The sequence below is a fragment of the Thermobia domestica genome, chromosome 1, assembly GCF_964235325.1.
Source record: "Thermobia domestica chromosome 1, izTheDome1.hap1.1, whole genome shotgun sequence".
Classification (NCBI taxonomy): Eukaryota; Metazoa; Arthropoda; class Insecta; order Zygentoma; family Lepismatidae; genus Thermobia; species Thermobia domestica.
The window spans coordinates 253,664,614-253,687,684 of record NC_137454.1 but is presented as its reverse complement, the minus strand read 5'-3'; the positions used below and the strand labels follow the sequence as shown (position 1 = coordinate 253,687,684).

At 35.1% G+C, this 23,071-nt stretch overlaps 1 protein-coding gene across 1 annotated transcript in view; it reads right to left on the bottom strand.

The window, feature by feature from the left end:
• Positions 1-21,611: 21,611 nt before the first annotated feature.
• LOC145667513 (prostasin-like) overlaps positions 21,612-23,071 on the bottom strand; it is a 34,228-nt gene continuing 32,768 nt past the window's right edge. The window contains exon 6 of the mRNA XM_081734989.1: positions 21,612-21,883. Coding sequence (XP_081591115.1) covers positions 21,753-21,883 — 131 coding nt within the window. The 3' untranslated portion in view covers positions 21,612-21,752. The remainder of the gene's footprint in view (positions 21,884-23,071) is intronic.

Here is a 23,071-nt window from a genome sequence, read left to right as displayed (position 1 = left end):
ATCCTTGGCATTACAGCTTAAGAATATAAATCATTTTCTCCTTATCCGGCCTATCAGAAATTCAATGAGGCAGTTTCAAATATTGACAGCCAGAAAAAGATAAAATATTGAAACTACTAAGAAGTAAATCGTACAGTGTTCGTGAAGAGCCATTAATTCCAGATTAGCTTGTTTAAGATTAACTTTATTATTATTATTATTTATTATATATAATAAAATCAACCATTCTCAATCCACTGCTGAATGTTTCTTTAACCATTTTCCTCAGCTAATTATCCTGGCCAACTATTCTTTTCCACGTTACTCCGCACTGCGCTTTGACTTTGTTACACTACTCTATATGAGGTAGTTCCCTAGGTTATTTCTTGACTCTTGGTGTCCAGTTAAAGATCGTCTTGGTCCACCAATCATTATTTCTTCTTGCAATATATCCGACCCACTATCATTTTAACGCCTTTATTTTCACGATAATATTCGTCGCACCTGTCATCTTTTTGATGCATATGATTCTTCATTAGATTTGCGGGTGATTCTTAACATACATCTCTCCATGTTTTGTTGTATAGTTTGCAGAGGGTGAATGTCTGATTTTGTTAATGTCGATATTTATTACCCATATATCAAAACATTCAGGATACATTCACTGAAAACCTCGAGCTTTAAATACATTTGCACTTTACATTTCAATATGAAGCTGTTTCTTCTGATTGCACTCCACTTTACTTAATGCATCTATTAATTTCTTCTTTAATGTTCCCATCCATGGACACTTTCTGTTTCAGATAGAGATAGATTTGACTCCAAGCCTTGATTTCCTGAACATCAATTTTGTCTTTTCCGTACTCATCTTCCACCCGACACCCTTAATCTCTTTTCTCATATCTTGGAAGTTCTATATTGTTATTTCGAGGACAGTGATATCGTGAACGAAACGAAGATATGCCAAGTGTTTTCCGTTCATTTCTATTCCTTTATTCTCGCAGTTCCAATACCGAAACACGTACTTAAGTACGTTTGTAAATAGTTTCAAAGCAATAGTGAAATTGGGGGCATCAAATAAAGTTATTTAAATGGTATTACCTAGCCCAACCTGTTTATTATCTTTGATTCCATTTGCTACTTTTCTGCTTACCTTCACGGTCCCCCTGAGGTATGTCGAGAACTGTTATAATCGTTTCACAGCCCGAATATTATATTCCAAATAAATATAATTATTATTATTTATATATTATTCTGTCGTTAGTAAATAAATTAAATAAGAATAAAATATTGAATATTTTGTACTACAAAATATTGGGGTAACGCGTCCTTCTCGTCCCCCTAAAGCGGAATCTTTTTTAATTCTAAGTACAAGGAGGCATGAAAAAAATTCAAATTATCCAAACATATTCGTTGTTAAATACAAAATCAATCGAATGAAACTATTATACGTAGATAAAAAATAAAAGTATACAGTAGATTTTAAAGGGAGTGTAATGCAAGGGAGTGTTAAGGAAGTAAACGTAATTTAGTCGCACATAAATTACGCCACACATATAATGGAAATCACAATTAAGCAATACCACATACCACATAGACTAGTAGCAATCTCAATTATCTGCTTTTAAAGATGTTTTTGATCTTTAGTTTGATTTGATTGTTATTAGAGGCCAACAAAATCTTAAAATTTATTTTGTAAAATACATTAATAGTAACATTTGGTTGACATTTAATAGACAATTTTCAACGATTTTGGAAGTTTCAGACGAGGTTAGCGCACACTATTTCTTTAGTTCATCAGGTAAGGTAGATTATGTTTTTGTGTCACTCTTCCCTATGGCTGCCTGTGGATAACCATTGAAATTGCGTTTTCAGTTAGTAAATCTGTCCAACACTAAAACGTCTTGTACTATCGGTATATTACTTCGAATTATTCAAACAAGAAGTTCAACAGTTCGATTTACACACGATTTTTACGATTGTTTTAACACAGTTTTCAAGAGAAATAGACTCTTGTTCGAATTATCGAATATTTCGGATTACACTGGTCGACATGGGTTTTGATGTCTGGAAACTAATTGCTATTTTGAACAACTATTTTGATACTGATCCCAAAACTATGTTTCTTTTGTTCCCATCACCCACAGTTTTTTTTATTTTTACCCGGTAGATGGCAGGGCGCATAATATTACAATAATGGCTAACTTAGACATTCAAAGTTTTGTTGTAAATTCTTAAAAGTAACAGAAAGAAATACGTAATTTTTTGCTGTTATAGCTAGTCTCATTAACTGATGTAATAAAGTGCAATTTTTTCATGTATCACATTTCTTAATGTAAGAAATCACGGTAAGTGTCACGTAAACAATTTATGTATACACAGCTCTAGGATACGCTGTTTTGATCAAGTTTCTCTGCGGTTTGTTGCTTTGAAACAGTGAAACAATGTCATCTAGAAAGTGTGTGAACTCTCCAGACATTTTTGGTTACATTTGCGGATGTTATGTAGTGAAGAGACAAAGACAACGTGTAACAAAATTTGTGAAGGATGCATACAATGCATATTTTGGAATGAAATTAGGTGACCAGGACAAAAAGTGGGCCCCACATACAGTTTGCAAGACTTGTGTGGAGGCTTTGCGATTGTGGACATGTGGCAAGAAGAAAGCCCTGCCGTTTGGAATCCCAATGGTGTGGCGTGAACCAAAAAATCATGTTGAAGACTGCTATTTCTGTGCTGTTAACGTTAGTGGTTTTAGTGCTAAGAAGAAAAGTAAGGTGAACTATCCAAACAACATACAATCAGCTATCAGACCTGTAGCTCATGGGCCAGATATACCTGTACCATGTGTACCTACTATTGTCGAAAGTTCTTCTAGTGACAGTGAAGTTGAGGTAGAATTAGAACAGCGTGATGATGATGCATTGTATCCTAGTACGAGTACTAGCACTCCAAAGCCACTTACACAACATGAACTTAATGATCTTGTGAGAGATTTAAATTTACCAAAAGAGAGTGCCCAACTTCTTGGTTCCCGGTTGAAGAAAAATTGTCTCTTGTCTCCTAAAATGGATTCATGGTACAGGCACCGAGAGAAAGAACTTCTACCATACTTCACTGAAGAAGAAAATTTAGTGCATTGCAACAACATAAGAAAAGTGATAGAATTCTATGGTATTGCATACAATGCAATAGAATGGAGATTCCTTATCGATGTATCGAAGGCCAGCTTGAAAGGTGTTTCGTTGAGCAACGGTAATGCATTACCATCGATTCCCATAGCATATTCTGTGTTCTTGAAGGAAACGTGTGAAACGTTAAGACTTATGCTCGTAAAAGTGAAATATGAAGAACATGGCTGGTCAGTATGTGGCGATTTTAAAGTGATAGGTCTCCAATCCGGGAACACAAAATTTCCCTGCTTTTTGTGTAAATGGAACAGTCGGGACAGGGAGAATCATTGGAAAGTGAAAATGTGGCCACGTAGAAAGTCTCTCTCTCCAGGAAAGAAGAAAGTGACAACAGCAATTGGTGTCATCGTCTAAAATACTACTCCTTCCATTGCACATTAAGTTAGGAATCATGAAACAGTTCTTTAAAGCATTAAACACGAATGGGGAATGTTTTAAATACATTGCAAGTAAATTTCGAGCAATCAATTATGGGAAACTGAAAGAAGGCATTTTTGTTGGCCCTCAAATAAGAAAGTTGATGCTTGACCATGAATTTGAGCAAATAAGGACAGAAACTGAAAGGGAGGCCTGGGTTAGTTTCAAACTGGTAGTTGCCTATTTTCTGGGAAATGAAAAACATAAGAACTATGAACATTACGTGAAAAACCTTTTGGAAAATTTATGTAAACTTGGAAGCAAAATGAGCCTAAAGTTACATTTCCTCAACTCCGATCTTGATTTCTTTCCATGTAATCTCGGAGACTACAGTGAGGAGCATGGGGAGAGATTTCATAAAGACATAGCAGAAATTGAAAGGAAATACCAGGGGAGATGGAACGTTAACATGATGGTTGATTATTGCTGGATGTTGAAAAGGGATGTTCCCGTGCCGAGCGTCAGCGATGTCAGGAAATCGAAGCGAATGAAGTTTGATGCTAAGTGACGTAATGTATTTGTGATTTTGTATGTAGGTGTAAATAGAAATGTACATTTACATTAACATTAACATTAATTTTACAATCTTGTGGCATGTCGCATACATTTAAGAACTGTACAAAAATTGTGAGAAATGTCTGAACTTAATATGTAATACGTTCCGTTAAGTGCCTTATAGGATTAGTAATAAAGCAATACACCTGCTGATGCTAATATGTTTTAACGATTTTTGAAAAAATGTGACGTGATAGAGAGAAACTGGTTTTATTTTTGAAATCAGCAATAAAAATCCATTCGAAGTTACCTATTCCTTTCAAAACATCGCTCAACTTTTGAAAAATTGTCGACCAGTGTTATCCAAGTTCGAATTAACGAAAATCCGCGTATATTATAACTATGTTATCTATAACTTTAATACAGGCTTCGACCCCACTTGGTTTAAGAACTTGAATACTCGTCGAAATATTCAACGCATCTATAGTCTACATTGAAAATAAAATGAAGTCATTAGTTTAACGTCTGACGATTATACTTTTTAGGCTAAAAGAGGCGGATGATTAACAGAAATGAATGGCTTAAAATAATTGGTGAAATAAAGATGTGAGAGGAAACAGGCGAATCCTGAAAAACCTTACGGACACGATGTTGCCCGCAATAAATTTACTTGTCCTAGAATCGATTCCTCTTACTGAAATTCATCAGTACAGCTTCTCTCCGGGAACCACTGCCATTACCTACAGCTGCTTGAATCCTACTTTTGGCACATCTCAGCGATTTGCCTCTGCCGTTAACCCTAGCTGATAGAATTCCACTTCGATCACATTGCAGCACTGACCAGAAACGTACCAGAACCTAGAAAGCTTCTTATTTATAATATAATGGTGGTTCGAATGTTGTTTAAGTAAGATATTTATCTTTTAATTTCCAAATTGGAACTATTTATACAATACTGAATCGGGCTTCTTTAGATATTTTAAGCATGAAATAAATACTTTAGGAAATAGAAGAATGCTATGTTTTAGAGAAATAACCTACTGCGTTTAAAAATACGAAGAAACTATTCGTAATTCTACCACAGGAAGGCTATAGTTATCTTCTCCAGCGAAAGAATGCAATGCAACACATTCATAATTAACCTATTTATATGAGCGGGTCGGGCGAACATTATGGTATGCCACATTTTTTAACTTTCTAGTAAACTGGAAAAGAAGATTGACCATTTCCATTCAATCCATACAAACTTCCCTGCCATCTGCAGGTGCATTTCGGAAATCAATCTACCTATTTACTCTTCTGTGGTTCGATCACAATCCATTCCACCAAATAACTCAATTTCATCATAAGTGAGCTTGCAATTCATAAAGTGAAAAAAAAAAACTTTTTCAGGTCAGCCGTCCTCAGTGAGGTTTCCCTGTTTTTTTTTTTTTTTTTTTTTTTTTTAGGCTCAGGCCCGTCTTTCAGAACCGGTATCTGAAAATTAAAACCGGCACGGGTTATCATCATTGCCTTTTATTTCTTTAATTTATTTTATTTTGCATTTTGAAATAGGTGAGGGAATTGGGGAGGGAAAGGAAACCACAAACAAGAAACAAGAGACAAGAAAACGAAACAAAAACGAAACAAAACAAAGAATGAACAAAGAATAAACTATGCAAAACTCAACAATTGACTGTTGTAATTTCCAAAGTGCTATAACCATTGAGCTTGACCCTAACATATTCTAATATTAAACTATGCAATACGCAACTATCTACTAATACTATTTCCAGGGTATTTGACCATTGATCTTGATACTAACATGTTCTGATACTAAATTGTTTGCTAATCAAATCAAGATTATCTAAACTCTTTCTGATCTGCGTTGTCATTTCCTACCTCTGTTTGGTATTTTTATTTATTTGATTTTGATCTTGTTAGTATTTGGTTAGTTACTTCTAACTGTTTAGCTACTTCTATTTTTGGTATATTTATGTCTGTACGTAATATTAGTATTATTATTATTATTACCATTCTTCTTCTTCTTCTTCTTCTTCTTCTTCTTATTATTATTATTATTATTATTATTATTATTATTATTATTATTATTATTATTATTGGAGTTATTTAAACTTTGTTTCTTTACTTAGCTTGGTTGAGTCCATATTTATTAACTATGATTATTATGTTTTATTTTTTTTAAATATGCTTTATTTATTTATTCTATTTCTTTTTAATTTAATTTAATATACTTTATTTTTGAATTTAATGTTTATTTAGTGTTTATTTTTTACTATGTTATTTCCTTTACTTTGATGGACTTCTTCTATCTTCAGGTTTCCCCTGTATGAGCTTGGTTTTCACCTGCTATTTCAAGTTTCTCTCCTGTGATCATATTTAATTCTTTCACTAATTATACACTGGTTTTTCCCTGTATATTTGGCCCGTTTCACACACTAAAAGCACTAAGAACACTAAGTTGACACATAAACCGCATTCACCAAAACACACTAAGCCACACTAGTCTTCACTAATCCATACCGCATTCCTCTTAATAGTCCCTTGAGTCTTCGTTTATTGAATGTTCTCGTGGTTGCAATAGATTTCCTCCCAATATCACAGGTTTGAGGTCCAGGGCCCACTCAGAGTACTTAGTGTGGATCCTGGTCCGAGGTATCCTTCCACCTGTGCCAATATAGGGATCAATCTCCATTAACATACCGTTATTGAGTCATTCACGAAGTAAACTTGTCTCCTATGAGGACATAGTCACAGCCAACACGCACACGGACACACAGATGGACCCGCCACCCGAAGGAAAGACACTTCCAAAAACACACTCTAGTGCGTCCGGAGTTCCGTTCCAAGTCACCTATGCCTGGAGACGCACTAGCACAACCACACTCATCCTCCCCGGCAGATACGGAGTTCCAGTATCTTCCACGAGACGTTCTGAGGTCTCCGGTCCTGAGGAGAAACTGGATTCCATTCATCCTTCCACGTTCATTCTTTCTTGTTTTTCTTATGTGTTTTTATCTATAGAATTGTTCTTTTTTTAGTTTCGAGTAAAGGTCTGTTATTTTCTTCAGGATATTGTAATCTTTCTCGCTTCTCATTATATCAGCTATCGTCTTCTGTCTTATGTCCACTCTTTCCTTAAATAACTCTTCGAGAAAGGGGCACCAGAGTATATGATGCTCTGGTGTCCCCGTTTCACCACATTCGCAAATTGAATTGTCTTTGACCTGTATTTTTTGTAGGTAGGTTTCATATGGACCATGTCCTGTTAGAAAATGAATGAGTCCTGGGGCTGGGTCAAGAAACTTTATTTGTTCTCTGATTTCTACCGTTGGTATAATATTTCTAAGTCTTTGTGACTTAGCAGAGTGCGTCCATTCAATATTCCACATTTTTTTGATTCTTTCTTCAATCTCTTGGGCGCTTTCAAAAACATCACCCAACAGTGCCCTTACCTCTTCTCTATTATTCCTTTTCATCCAATAATTTGCCGCTCTCTGTACTGCTATTAAGTTCAAAGGCTTGACATCAAGTAACAAACACAGGGCATTGTTGGGGGTGGTGCTATATGCACCACTTAATCTCATCAGAAGGTTTCTTTGTGGTCTGATAAAGTTTTCTTTTATTCTCTTGTTTTGAATCAGTCTGTGCACCCATATGCTAGATCCGTAAGTCATTGTAGCACATAGCAGGGTTTCGTGATACAATTTTAATATTTTGTTAGGCAATTTATATTTATTTTTACCTAGGGTTATCAATTTATTTGTCACCTTATTTCCTCTCGTAACGGTTTCTTGAATGTGTTTACCATAGTTCAGGTTTTCATCGATTGTTACCCCTAGGTATCTAAATTCTTTAACTCTGTCTATTTTATGATTGCCTAGTTTTATTTGTGGGCCTCTATTCAATTTTCTACCGAAAAGCATGTATTTTGTTTTTTTGACTGATAATTTTAGTTTATTTTCTTGACACCAATTGTTTAGGTCTTCAACTATTGCATTTGTTTTCATTTCTATTTCTCTTCTTGAATTGGCTGATAATATTATCGCAATATCATCTGCAAAGGCTATTATTTTGTCTATTAGATTGTTAGCATTTAATTTTTCTAGGCAGGGTTGTATCAAAATGTCCCACATTAAGGGTCCTAATATTGAGCCCTGTGGGCAGCCTTTTTCATTACGAATTTGCAACTCCTCTTGCTCTATTTGTACTGAGATCCATCTGTTCCGAAAATAGTGTTTAATGATATTTATCAAATAGGTTGGCATTTCTAGTTTAACTAATTTATCGACCAATGATGGGACCCATAGGTTGTCGAATGCTCCCTCTATGTCTACGTAGAGCGACAGGACATATTTACTTTCTGAATTACTCATTCGAATTTGTTCTATGTACTTATTCAGAGCGTCTTCTGTTGATCTGCCCGCTCTGAAGCCAAACTGTAGCGTATCTTCACTCATATTCCTATGTTTGTTGATCCTATTTGCTATAATCTTTTCGTATATTTTACGTATGTTTTTTAGCAGGCAAATTGGGCGATATGAGCTTACATCAGTTGGGTCCCTGTCTTCGTTTTTTAGCAGGATTATTAATTTTGACATTTTCCATGAGTCCGGAAATTCTTGCCGTTGTAGTAGTACATTGCAAAGTCTTGTCAGGTACGGGGTCCATATTTCTCTATTTTTCGTGAAGACTTCATTTGGTATTTCATCCAATCCTGGTGATTTTCCTGTTTTTAGTTTCCTAATGATGTTTTCGATTTCTTCATTTGTTGCCATGTCTTCCTTATTTACCGGTTCTACTTGTGTCGGCTCTTCGAATTTTCTTCTTATTCGTTTCTGATCTTCTGTTTCATCTTCCATTATATCCTTCGGGAAAAACTTTCGTGTTAAATTTTCAATGGTTTCCTTTCTAGTTACTGTATAAGATCCGTCATTTTTTCTTAACGTGCAAAGTATTAAGGGGTTTATTTTCTTCATTATTAATTTGTATGGAAATCCCCACTGATCAAGCTGTATGTTTTTGGTTAGGAATAGTTCCCAGCTTCTTTTCTTTGCTTCTATGATTTCTGTTTCATACTCTTCTTTGGCATTCCTATAAGCTAAGAGTCTTCTTTCTTTCAAATTTGGAATTGCTGTGGCTTGGTAACTTTTTCTTTTTGCTCGCACGATTTTTCTTAATCTTTCCAGTTTAGGTGACCAAAAATCGCCATATCCTACTCTCTGCGTGGTTTTAGGAGTGGATGCCTCTATTGCCAATTTAGTAGCCTGTTCAATTTTTTGTACTAATTCGTCACTGCTTTTGTCTACGTCCAATTGTGGTAAGGTAAGCTTCTTTTTAAAATTTTCCCAATTTATCTTTTTAATGTTTAACCTTTCTTTATTCTTACTTGGTGTATTTAATTCCATGTTAAATGTTATTATTTCGTGATCGCTTGTTGTTTCTCGATCCCATGTATGCCAATCTGTAATGTTATCAATTAAATTTGGTGTACAGAGTGTTATATCAATATAAGATTCTCCTCGAGAGCCCACAAACGTTGGTTTGTTTCCAGTATTTACGATTACTAATCCATTCTGGGCTATGAAATCTTCCATAATTTCTCCTCTTGTATCTGTAGAGGGTGATCCCCAAGCAGTACTCTTAGCATTCGAGTCTAGAACAAACAATATTTTCTTTTCAGGATTCTGCCAAATGATTTGTTGAAGTTTACCTATAAATATTTCAATGTCTTTGCTATACTGGAAATATGAATTGACTATCCAAAAGGTGTCTGTTCCTTTCGTTATTTCTATACAGATTATCCAATTGTCACAATATTGTGAAAGTTTTAAAGCTTCAATGTTCCTGTTCATTATTACTGTGGCTGCTTGGGGTTCTTCACCTCCGTATATGATTTTACTTGTTACAGGAAAAGTTGTTAACTTGTTGTTATGCAGATATGGCTCCTGTATGGCTAAGATATCTATGTTGTTTTTTTCTGTAAATCTTCGTAATTCCATTGTTGCTATTTTCGATTTGTGCGAATTGTTTTGTGCTATTCTAATTGTTGTTAACGTGTTATGCATATTTGGTATAAACATAGGCATCCATCCCCGTTTTACTGTAGTCGAAACAAATCCTACCATGCGCATTTACCAGTTGTTTATAGACATTCTCTAGATCCCAGTGGATGCCTCTTCTTTCGTATACCTCATCTATTAGATCTAGCAACTCCCATCCATTAGCTGGCAGATCAAACGTTCTTAGTTCCAATCTATCTATTTCTTCTAAGACCGGATATGTAATCGTTCTTCCTTTTTCGTGGATGTCTCTTACTAGTTGTCTAAATGCTACGTTCAGTATGTTTTTATCTTCAAGCTTGGCTAATCTGTATAGATGGTTCATATTGGGGTACAACATTTTGGGCTCATTAAATATTGTTTTCTCTTCTTCTTCAGTAGAGGTTATCGTGTTGTCTTGTATCCTTTTCTCTTTTGGTGGAAACAGATATTTCTGTTCTCCCGGTGTGAATGAGATTAATGTTTTCTTCTTTGTATTTCCTTTCTCAGTTGGTGTGATGTCTGTATTCTTTATTCTATTTTCAGGTTCCATTTCCATGTTAATCATCCTAATTGACCCTTTTAATTCTTTTTCTTCTTTTATGTCAGTTTGAATATATTTGTCCTTGGTTGAAATAGTTTGTTTTCTCTTTCTGTTTAAAAAATCTTCTAATCTTCGTTTATCCCTTTTTTTCTTACTGGGCGGTTTCTTGCGTTTCTTATTTTTTAGTTGTGCTCTTTTATCCATAATTTATCTTGCTTATTATCCGTTCTCGTGCCATCCTGTACGATACACATTCTTCTGTGTTGGGTGTTTGACATTCCTTATGTCTCAACCTGCACGGTACGCATATGTTTTTATTCCTATCTTCACACTCGTCGCTATTGTGTCTTTTTGAGCCACAGTATCTGCACACTTTTCCATCCTTAGCATCACAGTGCTTCATTACATGGCCAAAATCCTGACAAACGTAGCACTGTGGTACTACGATGAAATCTTTGACTTTGTGTGACTCGTAGTCCACGTATACTCTATCTTTGCTTATTAATACCTTCCTTATACCTGGCGTTACTTCAATCACCAGATGGCATTTCTTTTGTCCTTTCTTGCCTGCTCTAAATCTGGCTTTGATCTTCTTTGCCTCTTCCATTTCTTCCTCTTCAAAATTCTGTTCTATTATGGCAGCAACAATTTCCTCGTCTTTGACATCTGATCCCTGGGTTTATCGTCATTCACACAAAGCAAATGCCGGGATGGTATCTCACATTGGTCTTATGCCACTTCCTTCCTTCCCCATCCCTTTCTTCCTCCCCAGTTCCGCGGGGAGTGTGATCGCCGATAGATGTCATCCCTCATATATGACGGACTAACATGCCTAGAGATGGTATCGAGACGAGACGAGACGATACTTTGTACACTCTCGGTCGATAAATGACGGTCTTGGTCTCGTCTCGAGTCAAAAATCGCCGTTTCGGTCTCGTCTCGGTCAGCAGATGTTTGTCTCTATCTCGGTCTCGAGGACCAAATCTCGGTCTCGTATCGAAAAAGTAGTATGAAATTAAAATTGTGAAAGTAGGCTATTATTATCGTACAGTCTGTCGTTTCTTATTTTTCTGCCTTCATTTTTGACTTAGAATTATGGTATGGGGTACCTCTTCATAGCTAATTTGCTAGCGCTAATGCTTTCCATGCGTGTTCCAGGTTCAGTCGTCAGTGGGTATATCATACCTGGGATAAAAACCTAATAGTAACCCATATTTCACTTTCAGCAATAAACTTTGTCTCATATAACCTCAGTGCTGCCTACACAATTAAACTCTATTAAGTTAACTCCAGTACTATACAGTAGTTTATTTCCTTCCTTTGAATCGAGCTCCTCCGTAGCCTTTGGCGTGGGAGACCCGGGTTCGATTCCCGGCGGGAGCTCATGTGGTTCGGATTCCACGTTAATCAGTAGGTCCACGTCTCATATAGCCCCGCTGCTGAAAGGGACGCTAAACTAAAATCAACTCAACTCAACCTTCCTTTGAATCAGAATTGTTCAATACCTCCGAACTGATAATGCAACACATAGCAGCACGAATGTATTTAATCGTAGCAAAATTGAAATTTTACAATTTGTCATTTATTATCCAATATATTCTGCTTTGACTGTCATTTTAAAACAGAATATAACGTTCATTATCTTAACAAACAGGGTAAATTATTACCACAATATATTTTGTTTCAAATTGATCAAATGCTTTATTACCGTTTCACAAGTCCGTGTTTAATTGACACTTTATAACACGAACTTCCTAAATCTTGTGGTGGGAGCTACGACACTCATCTTTGCTATGTGTGATCTCGGGTTGACTCACCAAACAAGTTAGATTCAAAGTCCGATGTTTCCATAGTTCGCGTCTCACTGTAAGTACATTCTGTTTCTTGTACAAGTTTATAAGGTCGTAATGCATTACATAAGCACATATCAGTGCCGTGACATAGATTAAACTTATTCCTAAACTCTCAGCGGTGCATGTGATCTTTATTCGAGGAAACTAATCGTGCGTTCATTACGTTGAAATTTTATATTGATTGAAAATTATTTGCGAATAGGTCAAATGCAGGCACGTAGCCAAGGGGGGGGGTCCGGGTGGTCCGGATCCCCCCCTTCGAGACCAGAAATTAAAAAAAATTAGGGAAGGATGAAACAAAATGAAATGAGAAAAGGAAGGATTAACGTTAAAAATAAACTAGAGGAAGCTTTTGGTTACTATTTCTTATGAGGAAATTTGTATTACTTGCAATACATGGTTGCGAGGTGAGCGATATATCCTGGAAGAGTCAGGGAATTTGAAATTTCTAGAAAAGTTGCGGAATTCTCAGAATTTCTGCTACTAGTCAGGGATATTTCAAGCTTCCGAAAGCATAGTACCGTTGTGTAACAGCGTGGACATTTTTAATCATAATTTTTCGTCATTGCATCCTTGCAATATCAAACATGTTATTTCAAAAAAAAAAAAAAAAAATCTACTGCTCCTTTAACCTGTCATTTGGAACAGACAGTAGTTGACCTAATAATAAAAACAAAAAATTATGTGGAAAGAAAGTTCTGTTAACATTTGATTCAACAGATAAAGGAACACAGATATTGCAAAATATTTTACAAGACATTATTGAGTATGTACTTTTTATAATAATTGAGATCATAATGAAAGGAAAATTGTTATATTTAAATAAACAGAGGAAGGATGTAAATATTGTATAATCTTTTTCAATACGTTTTTTTTTTTATTATTTTACTCGAGATTTCTTCATAGTTTATTAAAATATTTACCAACATATCCTCACAAACCAATATATGTTGATAGTAAAGTGGTTTACATTGATCGAGCTCCTGGGCCTTCAGAATTTCTTGTTAATCCCCCCGTTACGAAATCCTGGCTAAACGAACCAATATATGTTCCAGTAAAATTGTTTAGAATGATCGAGCTCCTGGTGTGATGACCACAGTATTTCATGCCACGGATCCTCCCCCCCTCACGAAATTCTGGCTACGTGCCTGTCATATCTATTTTCTCTCTCGCACCAAAACAAGAGATTCTTAACTTTCTAGTTTTCTTTTGTATTAACTTTCGTAGTTTTGCTGTAACATGAAGGATGGAATAGTCATTTTTTTTTCGCTGTACGACTTCCGTTAAATTTTGGATCCATTTTTACCGTACCTCACCTAGTAAAAGTTTATATATATGTATACATATGAACTTTAGAGACAGACTATGCTAAATCACTTTTTCTTCGAAATTCAGTTAAGAATATTTTTCTTAATAGACTATGTTCTTTCTAGTGATATTAGTTTGTAACTACTTAGTATAGTTTGAAAAACAATACTTTAAGTTTTAGTTAAGGAACCGGTTTTCGCTTCTCCTGTAAAATTACGAAATAATGACTTGCTTTAATCTACCTCTGTGGCCCAGATATAATAAAATCATCACCCTCATCATAATTAATCATTATCAATCCAATGCTGGATGAAGGTCTTTCCAAGTCTTCTCCACAACTATCTATCTTGGGCAATTCTTTTCCAGGTTACTCCCCAGTGGTTCTCGATTTTGTCACATCTTCTTGTATGCGGACGTTTTCTAGGCTGATTTTGTCTCGTGGTATCCAGTTTAGAATTGTTTTCGTTCATCGCTCTTAATTACTTCTTGCAATACGTCCAGCATATTTTGCAGCTCATGTTAAAATTATTTCATTAGTACCGGTTATTAGTTGCCAAATAATTCATTTCTATATATTTGGGCTACAAATAGGTCAAATCCGCTGCTTTCGGACCACAGAAACTCTACTTTTTGATCTTCGGATCTTGCTACACTGACTGAATGATTTAAATCAACACAATGTAAGGACCCCCATGTAGTCTAGCGGCTAGCATACGTAACTTCGGTTCACGTGGTCCCGAGTTCGATTCCCGGTTGAACGACCGAAGTGGTTCGGATTCCACTATAATCAGTAGCTCTGCGTCTGCTTTAGCCGCCCTAGCATAACCATGGGACGTTAAACTAAAACAAACCAAACAAAAAATGAACACAATATGTATTACTTACTGTAAGTCGTTGAACAATTGCATATAGCTATATGGATCGAGTTTGAGGTGGTCGGTGGTCCAACTAAAGCAAGTGAAATGTAATTAGGGTGTAATTAGAACTTTTAATTAAGCACAATTTTACTCTAAAGTGTACACTAGGCCTAAGACTTAGGGGAAACAACTAGTGTTACTGAAAATTTATCAGTTACGTTTAATTTCAGTTACAATTTGCATTTACATGTATTGCTGGAACGAAAACTTTGACATTAACATTATACGGCTATGAAAAAGGTCATGTTTTGAAAACATTTTTGCATCATAAAACAAATTACAAGTAATTTTAAAATATTTTGCAGTTTAGCTACGTTATTTGCACTATATTTAGAATAATATTTAGCAATTTATTTAAGTGGGCAACTCTGGTTAAATAACGTAACTGCGACTTGTATTTAAAACCACCAAAAACTATTATGTGATGTTATAGAAGCAAAGTAAAGCAACAATCATTATAAAAAATTAACACAAATAGGTCATTTTAAGCAGTATAGCAATCACTACCCATGTGTTTTGTATCTCTGAAACGGTTTGAAATAACAATTGTTGTAAATGGCATTGTGATCATTTAGGTTAGTCTTAGGGAAGTATCTACATGATGAGACGTGATATGTCAGCAGGTTTCCGAAGTAAAGCCTTTAGAAAAATTTTAATTTTCCATTTCTTGTAACTTTGTTCCTTTATTCATTCGAAACCATGATCATAGTATTTGGCCTAAAATACAATTGATGCACATTGCACCGTCCACGCCATTTGAATTATAAGCAATCTCCAAAATGTTGATGTTACTGATACTCTATTGTCCTTTGTTACATTGAATAATGTATGTGGTTTTATTTAATATCTAAATTAGAAATATGTAATAAATTACCTAGTGCAATTTGACAGGGGCACTGTGGCTCAGTGGTAGAGCGTTCACCTCCGGTGCTTGGGGTCCCTGGTTCGATCCGAGCTCGTGCTGTGTGGTGGACAAACACCGTGCTCGTGGGTTTTCTCGGGTTTCTCCCGTTTCCTCCCACTTTCTGCATTCCACCATTTCACTCATCTCTCATCATCACCGTCTCCTTTAGCCTAACCGGCATAACCGTGGGACATAAAACTTAAAGATTTCATTTTTACAATTTGAGAAAATACAATTTTATGTTGTTTATCTAATGGTATTGCAGAGTATCTAGAACAATTTCCCTTTCAATATTTCACACAACTTTGTACAAAATTTCAGCATTTTAATATATATGATATATATCGGGGATCCAAGGGGAGCCCCCTTGACGCTCAGGTATACACTCGATAAAATGGGCTTCAACCCTACTTTCTTTACACTGGATAAAGTGGCAAACTATGGTTTAGCCCCTCCCTTGATCATATCCTGGATACGCGGCTGTGTATGTGTATCGGGTGAATGTGGAAGATTTGCACAAACTGGGGTAAGTGGTTCGTGACATCAAAACTAGTTAAATGTGGCTATGAACAAAAGCAAAATGGTACATTAGGCGATTGTGCAGAAATAAATAGTTTGTGCACATCTTTCTGTTCCATTCAAATTGTCAGGATTCGATTGTCGATTCCAAGTTGGCACCCCTGTCACTTGTACACGATGCAGAAATCGAAAACATCCAAGAGAAATTTTCTGCCTTTTGATGTCAGGAATCACTTCTCGGAGTTTATGCACACCATTCTCCACACACACACACACACACACATACATATATATATATATATATATATATATATATATAGATAGATAGATAGATAGATAGATAGATAGATAGATAGATAGATAGATACATACATACATACATACATACATACATACATACATACATACATACATACATAGAGGATTGGATCCAGTATTTTGTGAGAGGGGTGCACCATAACTACCAAAATAACCAGTCTTCTTGAAACTCTTCAAAGTGCCATGTGACAATATTCTTTACACCTGACAACGCTGATACATAGAACGGAAGAGTGGAGTATTTTAAAGAGAGTCGCTAGTGATATGCAGGAAAAATTGTTCTCCTCTCTTCCTGGTTTCTGTTTCTTCCATACTTGACAAATGTTATATTGCTTTGCTTGCTGAATCCTTTTCCTTGGACCTTAGGAAAATATACTTAAACTATTGCTTTTACAAAACTCCTCTTTCTTTTAAGCCCCAAACGGAAACATGTCAGGAGAAAGTTTCGGAAAGTATTGCTATTTCACTACTAGCTTCTCATTCATTTTAGGTAGTGTATATTTACAACGAAGGGGGGTGCAAGTGATCCTGCCCTATGTATATATATATATCGAAATTAATAATAATAAATGCTTTTTTACCATGAGCAAAAGGGTCTTAAATCACTTATCATTTTGAAAATTACTTTTCAGTATAGAAAGCATACTTTACACACATTGGAAAATGAGAATGCAAAATCATCTAAATTCTAGCCTTATACACGAGTCTTATAGTTCTAAGACATCGTAAAAGTTCTTTGTTACCTTACAATGTTATAAAAGGTAGACCATAAAAAGAGAATAGTGCATCATAAAAGAAATAATGTTTGTGTATTGGCAATAGATATCGCAAGGAATAGTCTGCGGTTAGTTAAAATGGAATAGAAGCACAGACCATTGCTAAAAGGAATGATTGGAGATTTAATAGAAGGGTCCAGTACGAAAAGGACCAATAATTGTATATCTAATACGATGATGGCATTATTATAACAAGACATACGTACATTCACTTTCGATTATTTTTTCTTTAACACAGAGTTTATTTTTCTTCTCTACATTAATATATATATATATATATATATATATATATATATATATATATATATATATATATATATTTATACTACTACTACTTTAATATTAATATATATTAAAGTAGTCTCACATATAAAATATTTTTATATTTTTGCTTCTTCGTTCTGATTCGAACTGTTCTGGAACTTCGGGAAAACGCTAGCGAATGTCAAATGTTATGCACAAAATTACAAGAAATTTTCTGTTGACGACCCGATGCGATAAAAGTAATTGATTTCTTCAGATACAGGATTAAGCAGTTAGGTAAATATCAATGAGATTTATTGATTTTTTTTTCCGAACCGACTTCGATTAATCTGAAGTAATTAATTTCTATTCTATTTTTTTTTTTTATTATTTCACCATAGTTACCGTGTCAATGAAAACAGTTTTTTTTATCAAATGAAATAATAAACATTAAATTATAGATCACAGTCTGTCTGACAGGGCTTCGAATACCGCTCAGAACGTGGTCATTACGAATTATCCTTTCACCATTCACTTCCTTATTCATGATAATCATCATTCATTATCCTTATTTCTCTAATCATCATCTTCAGACTAAAGGAGAGCCTACATTCCTTCTTTAGCCTACATTTTGTATAATTTACACTCCTTATTCAAACATTGTTATTATTATTATTATTATTATTATTATTATTATTATTATTATTATTATTATTATTATTATTATTATTATTATTGTTATTAATAATAATAATAATAATAATAGAAATAATTAGAAAACACGCCAAAATCTCGTACTTTACAGGAATTTAGTAAATTAGAATAAGAGGGTATACCTTATGAAAATGTTAGGACTACAGCACTGACTCGAAGACCTTAATTTAAGTCTCAGATGGAACAAGATTAGAGTTTTAATTTGGTTTGATTTGATTTTAGCGTTTCATTTAGCAGCAAGGCTATTGGGCCTATAGCTTAAAGTGGGATCCGAACCATATGAGCTACCGCCGGAAATCGAACCCTGGTCTTCCACGCAAAAGGCCCATACGCTACCCACATAGCTACGAGGGAACTCAGGAACAAGATTAGAGCAAAACTAGTAAGATAACGGTAGATTCGAAAATTGAGATATGGTTTCTACGGCTATAATATTATGTTCGTGGATTTTTGTTGTTTTTATTTAAAGTATTCATATCATGATTATGCATGCCTTCAATAACAAATTCTAATATATTGCTTTATTAAATATTTTTTATTGTGTATTTCATAGCCGGACTGTCGTCTTCTCAGGGAAGAAAAATCCGGAGAATCCCTGGTTGTATCCTTCGTTGTCTTTTAAATCTGTAGAAGCAAAAGCGACTATGAATAATAACGCAACATCAAAACCTGTGCTTTTTCATTGCGTTCACAGTGCAAGTGTTTGATGTTAACAACTTGACACACTTTCCATAAAACACCTGCTTTGCACGTCAGATACGAAAGCATGATTTGTTTCCAACACGTTATGTCATCACATTTACACGTCGCACGTACTTTTCACTTCGTCACGTTTGCATCCAGAAAAGAATATCAATTTTCCCTTTTGTTTCATAAAGTAACGAAATACTTATTTGCTAACTGGCATTTTTGCAAACTTTTAATAAACATGCGTTCCAACGACAAAAGAGCTATTGAAATGCAGTGACCGATTTTAAAACTCCATGTTAATTTCGGAATACAATCAAATGCTATTATCCAATAAGGTTGTCACCTTTCCAAAGCAAACTTAGGGAAACTTCATGCAATTATGGGGGAAGAAATGTATCAGCAGTTAGAAATAATGTAATATAAGAATTCTCGTGAAGGGAATCATATTTATCTAATTGATAGGAGAAAAGTAAGGCAAATCATAAGGGTTTTATAGTGAACAAAATAATATGGAAAATTTAAATAGTATGTAATCATATAGGCTTCATATCATGTGATATATAATAAAACTATGGCAAATTTAAAGAGTATGTGGTCTATGTACCTATGTAATAAGCTTAAATATATTAAGTACGGTACCTGCCTGCCTGCTTGCGAGGTCTCCTCTTATTTTGAAAGCTCTATACCATAATGTGGAAACTAAATCCGAATAATAATAATAATAATAATAATAATAATAATAATAATAATAATAATAATAATAATAATAATAATAATAATAATAATAATAATAATAATAATAATCCCTAACTTCATCAATAAACATGAAAGTCGAGCCATTTTAAAGTACAGGTAGCGCCAAGACGGGACGTAGGACATTTTCTAGAAAATCAGGACTGTCCCCACTAACTAAGGACAAATGGTAACCCTATTACTATCTAACGAAGTGTTTGAATTAAAAAATAAAAAATGATTTTCACTAAGCCTTTTTCATGTAGTTACACGTCTACATTATTTATTTTTAGAAGGTTTCAGGCTTTATAGACAAGAGCTTTAAAAAGAATACAGTGATAGGGCCTCCACTCCATGCATTGTTGACTCTCTATTTCTTGACCAATCAGTACCAGGGTCGATATGGGTATGTAGAGAACCAGTAGGCTATATAGACCACGAATACGTTGGTTTCGGTGTCACAAAGTGAGGTGTGTTCGAACAGGAGTCGTAAAACCGATCGACGGTCCCGACAGTGTTTAGTCCTTTCTCGGGTCACCTTGCACCACTGGAGAGGCTTCCGGTGGAGATCTTTGGGTCTATCATCATCTGACTCCGTTGCGTAATTCTATGCTGCACACTACCCATGAAACCACAGAGATCCAGCAGGATCTTCAGAAGAAGTGACGAGAACCGGCCCAGAATCACAGATTGTTTACTTGCAGGGGCGCGTATCTCCGGTGACCGACGGACCCTCGGGCATTTTGGGTATGGAGATAACGCAAAGACACGCTAGTTTCTAAATATGCGAATCCAGGTGTCACATTTGAAGTTACTCCAGTGTCAGAGCTCAAAACGACCGGACATTGCTGATTGCTCTCGGCTATTTCGACCCATGCCTCAACTGGCCTTGATTTGATTCCAGTTGGAATCCTTTTTTTTTTTTTTTTTTTTTTTTGGCTTAGTTGTGATATCCAGTAAGCCCGCAGCTAGGAGTATGTTATGGGGAAGGCACAGTTTAATTTCTTCCTTGACACACATACACACATATAAACCAAGCTCAGCTGACGCATGGGTCGAAATAGAAGAGAGCGATCAGCAGTGTCCCGTTGTTAGTTTGGTGTCTGAGATTAGCACGCGAATACGCAACTTTTGAGCCCTATTAGAATTCGATACTCGGAATTTGATCTTTTCGCTCCACCCTAATGGTCATCCATGAGCCCAGTAGTGCGTGTGGAAAGCACCATGGCGACTCCTAGCTATTCCAAGATCATTGTTGATTATATAAACCCATTCATGTTACCCATGTTTCCAGCTGACAATTTCATCTTTCAGCAGAACAAAGTATCTTGTCACAAGGCCAAGATTGTGCTCCAGTTGTTCGAGAAGCATAATGGTGAATTTGTAGTGACCCCCGAATTCACCCAATCTTAACCCAGTTGAACATGTTTGGTATATTATGGAACGTCAGATCTTAAACCATTGCTCTCATCCACAGAACTTACAGGAATTAAAGGCCTCATGTATCCTCCTGCCTCCAGCCATTTACCAAGGCCTCATTGCTTTCATACCAAACCGCATCTCTGCTGTGCGAGTCAAAGGTGATGTACGAGACATTGTAGGTGGTCATAATATTTTGGGAGATGATTATATATCATATCTACAATTGAAGCTTTATGGTACAACGGGGGACACTTCTAAATGGTACACCTTAGCCGTAAATCTCCATATGGCTGTACCATTTAGAAGTGTCCCCCGCTGTACAAAAGTGGACCCACAAGTACTAAATCTATCATCAGGAATTGTTCATTTATTGCAATGCTATATGGTAACCATCACGTCTTTATCTTTCTCGTGTCTATTTATTTATGTCAGAGTAGTAAATGTATTACAATATAAATATATTAATATTTAATCAAATATTACAATACACATTTTCTTCACATAAATTACGCATGTAGCACAATAATGAAAAATAAAAAATAAAATGGTTCAATATAGAAAAGTTTTATTGTTTCAGTGTTCTAAAGATATACTTGTCGTATGCTTAAACATTTATTACATAATTAAATTTAGAAAAATGGCTCTCTTATAGTAACATTTAATAAAAGAATTGATTGCTATTAACATATTCATGTCATGGAATCAACTATCTTCTCCTCGATCCATTTCCGATAGCAACTCACACACATATACACCCCTGGTTTATTGGGTCTTCCACAGCCATGGCCCCAGCTGGTAATTCCATACAAAGTAAATCTACCTACAATATAAAATTATTTTTTAAAAAACATTCATCCAATACAAAATGTATATTAATGATTGAGAGAGTTTAAGTTCACAGCATTACTAAAATTACTAATTATCTTCTATTAGCTTGGTGCAAATGAACTGTCTTCTTTGCTGTCTGGTGGGAACTAATTCACAAACTCAGTACAGGTCCAGCAAATTTCCTGAGATACCCAGACGGCCATGAGAAACTGGTCCGGAAAGTCCTAAAGAAACTATCTACTACATTTTGTCAAATTTGAATTGTTTTTCACGCAGGTTTACTGGATTATCATTTTGTTATCACATTAAATGTATGTGTAAGCTTGCAACACAGGGTTGGTTTTATCCATTTCATTTTCTGGTAAAGGGATGCACAGACCTGATGAAACAATCCATTAACAAATAAATCCGACTTATGAAAATCTATCCTCTCTAGCTGAGACTTTAGACTTAACCCTTTAATTGGCAACCATTGATAGCATTACCATTAAAATATTTAGTTTGCTTTTATGGTTGAACCGTGTCTTCCTGATCATAATTTTGTAATTTTAAAAGTATTTTTGTACTTTGGTTAGAAAATACAGGATGTTTATTTTAAAGCAACATTCCATAAAATAAGTCTTATGTGTAGCTACTGAGTAGCATTGCCCTATTATGGTCAAATATCATAAGAATATTCTCAATAATTAGCAGCAGTTTCCTTGAAATATTTTCCTATAGAGCAAGGAACTACAATTTTTTTTTTTAAAAAAAGTGAAAAAAGAACTTTCGCGGAACGTAGGAGATAGAGCTTCTACAATACTAAATTTGACTTTCCCCTGCTGACAAAGTTTAGAAATATCTAAACAAGCAATCCGCAAATCATGTATATGAATATTGTATGAAAACAATAATGCCAATTAAATGATCACTGATGTTATAATTTGTGCGGATAACGCAATAGAATGCGATGTTGCTTGAGAGCAACAGTGCCAAATAAAGGGTTAACTACGTCTTTGCGAAGTCAGTTTTAATTTTATTGACTGCTTTTATATTTTAAAATAACCTATATGTAGAAAAAGTCTTAATACATTCTTACTATGACTTAAGTCATTTTATATAATTCGCGAGTTGAGTTGGTTTTCAATTTAACGTCCCGTTCAGCAGCGAGGCTATATTAGACTTGGACCTACAGATTAAC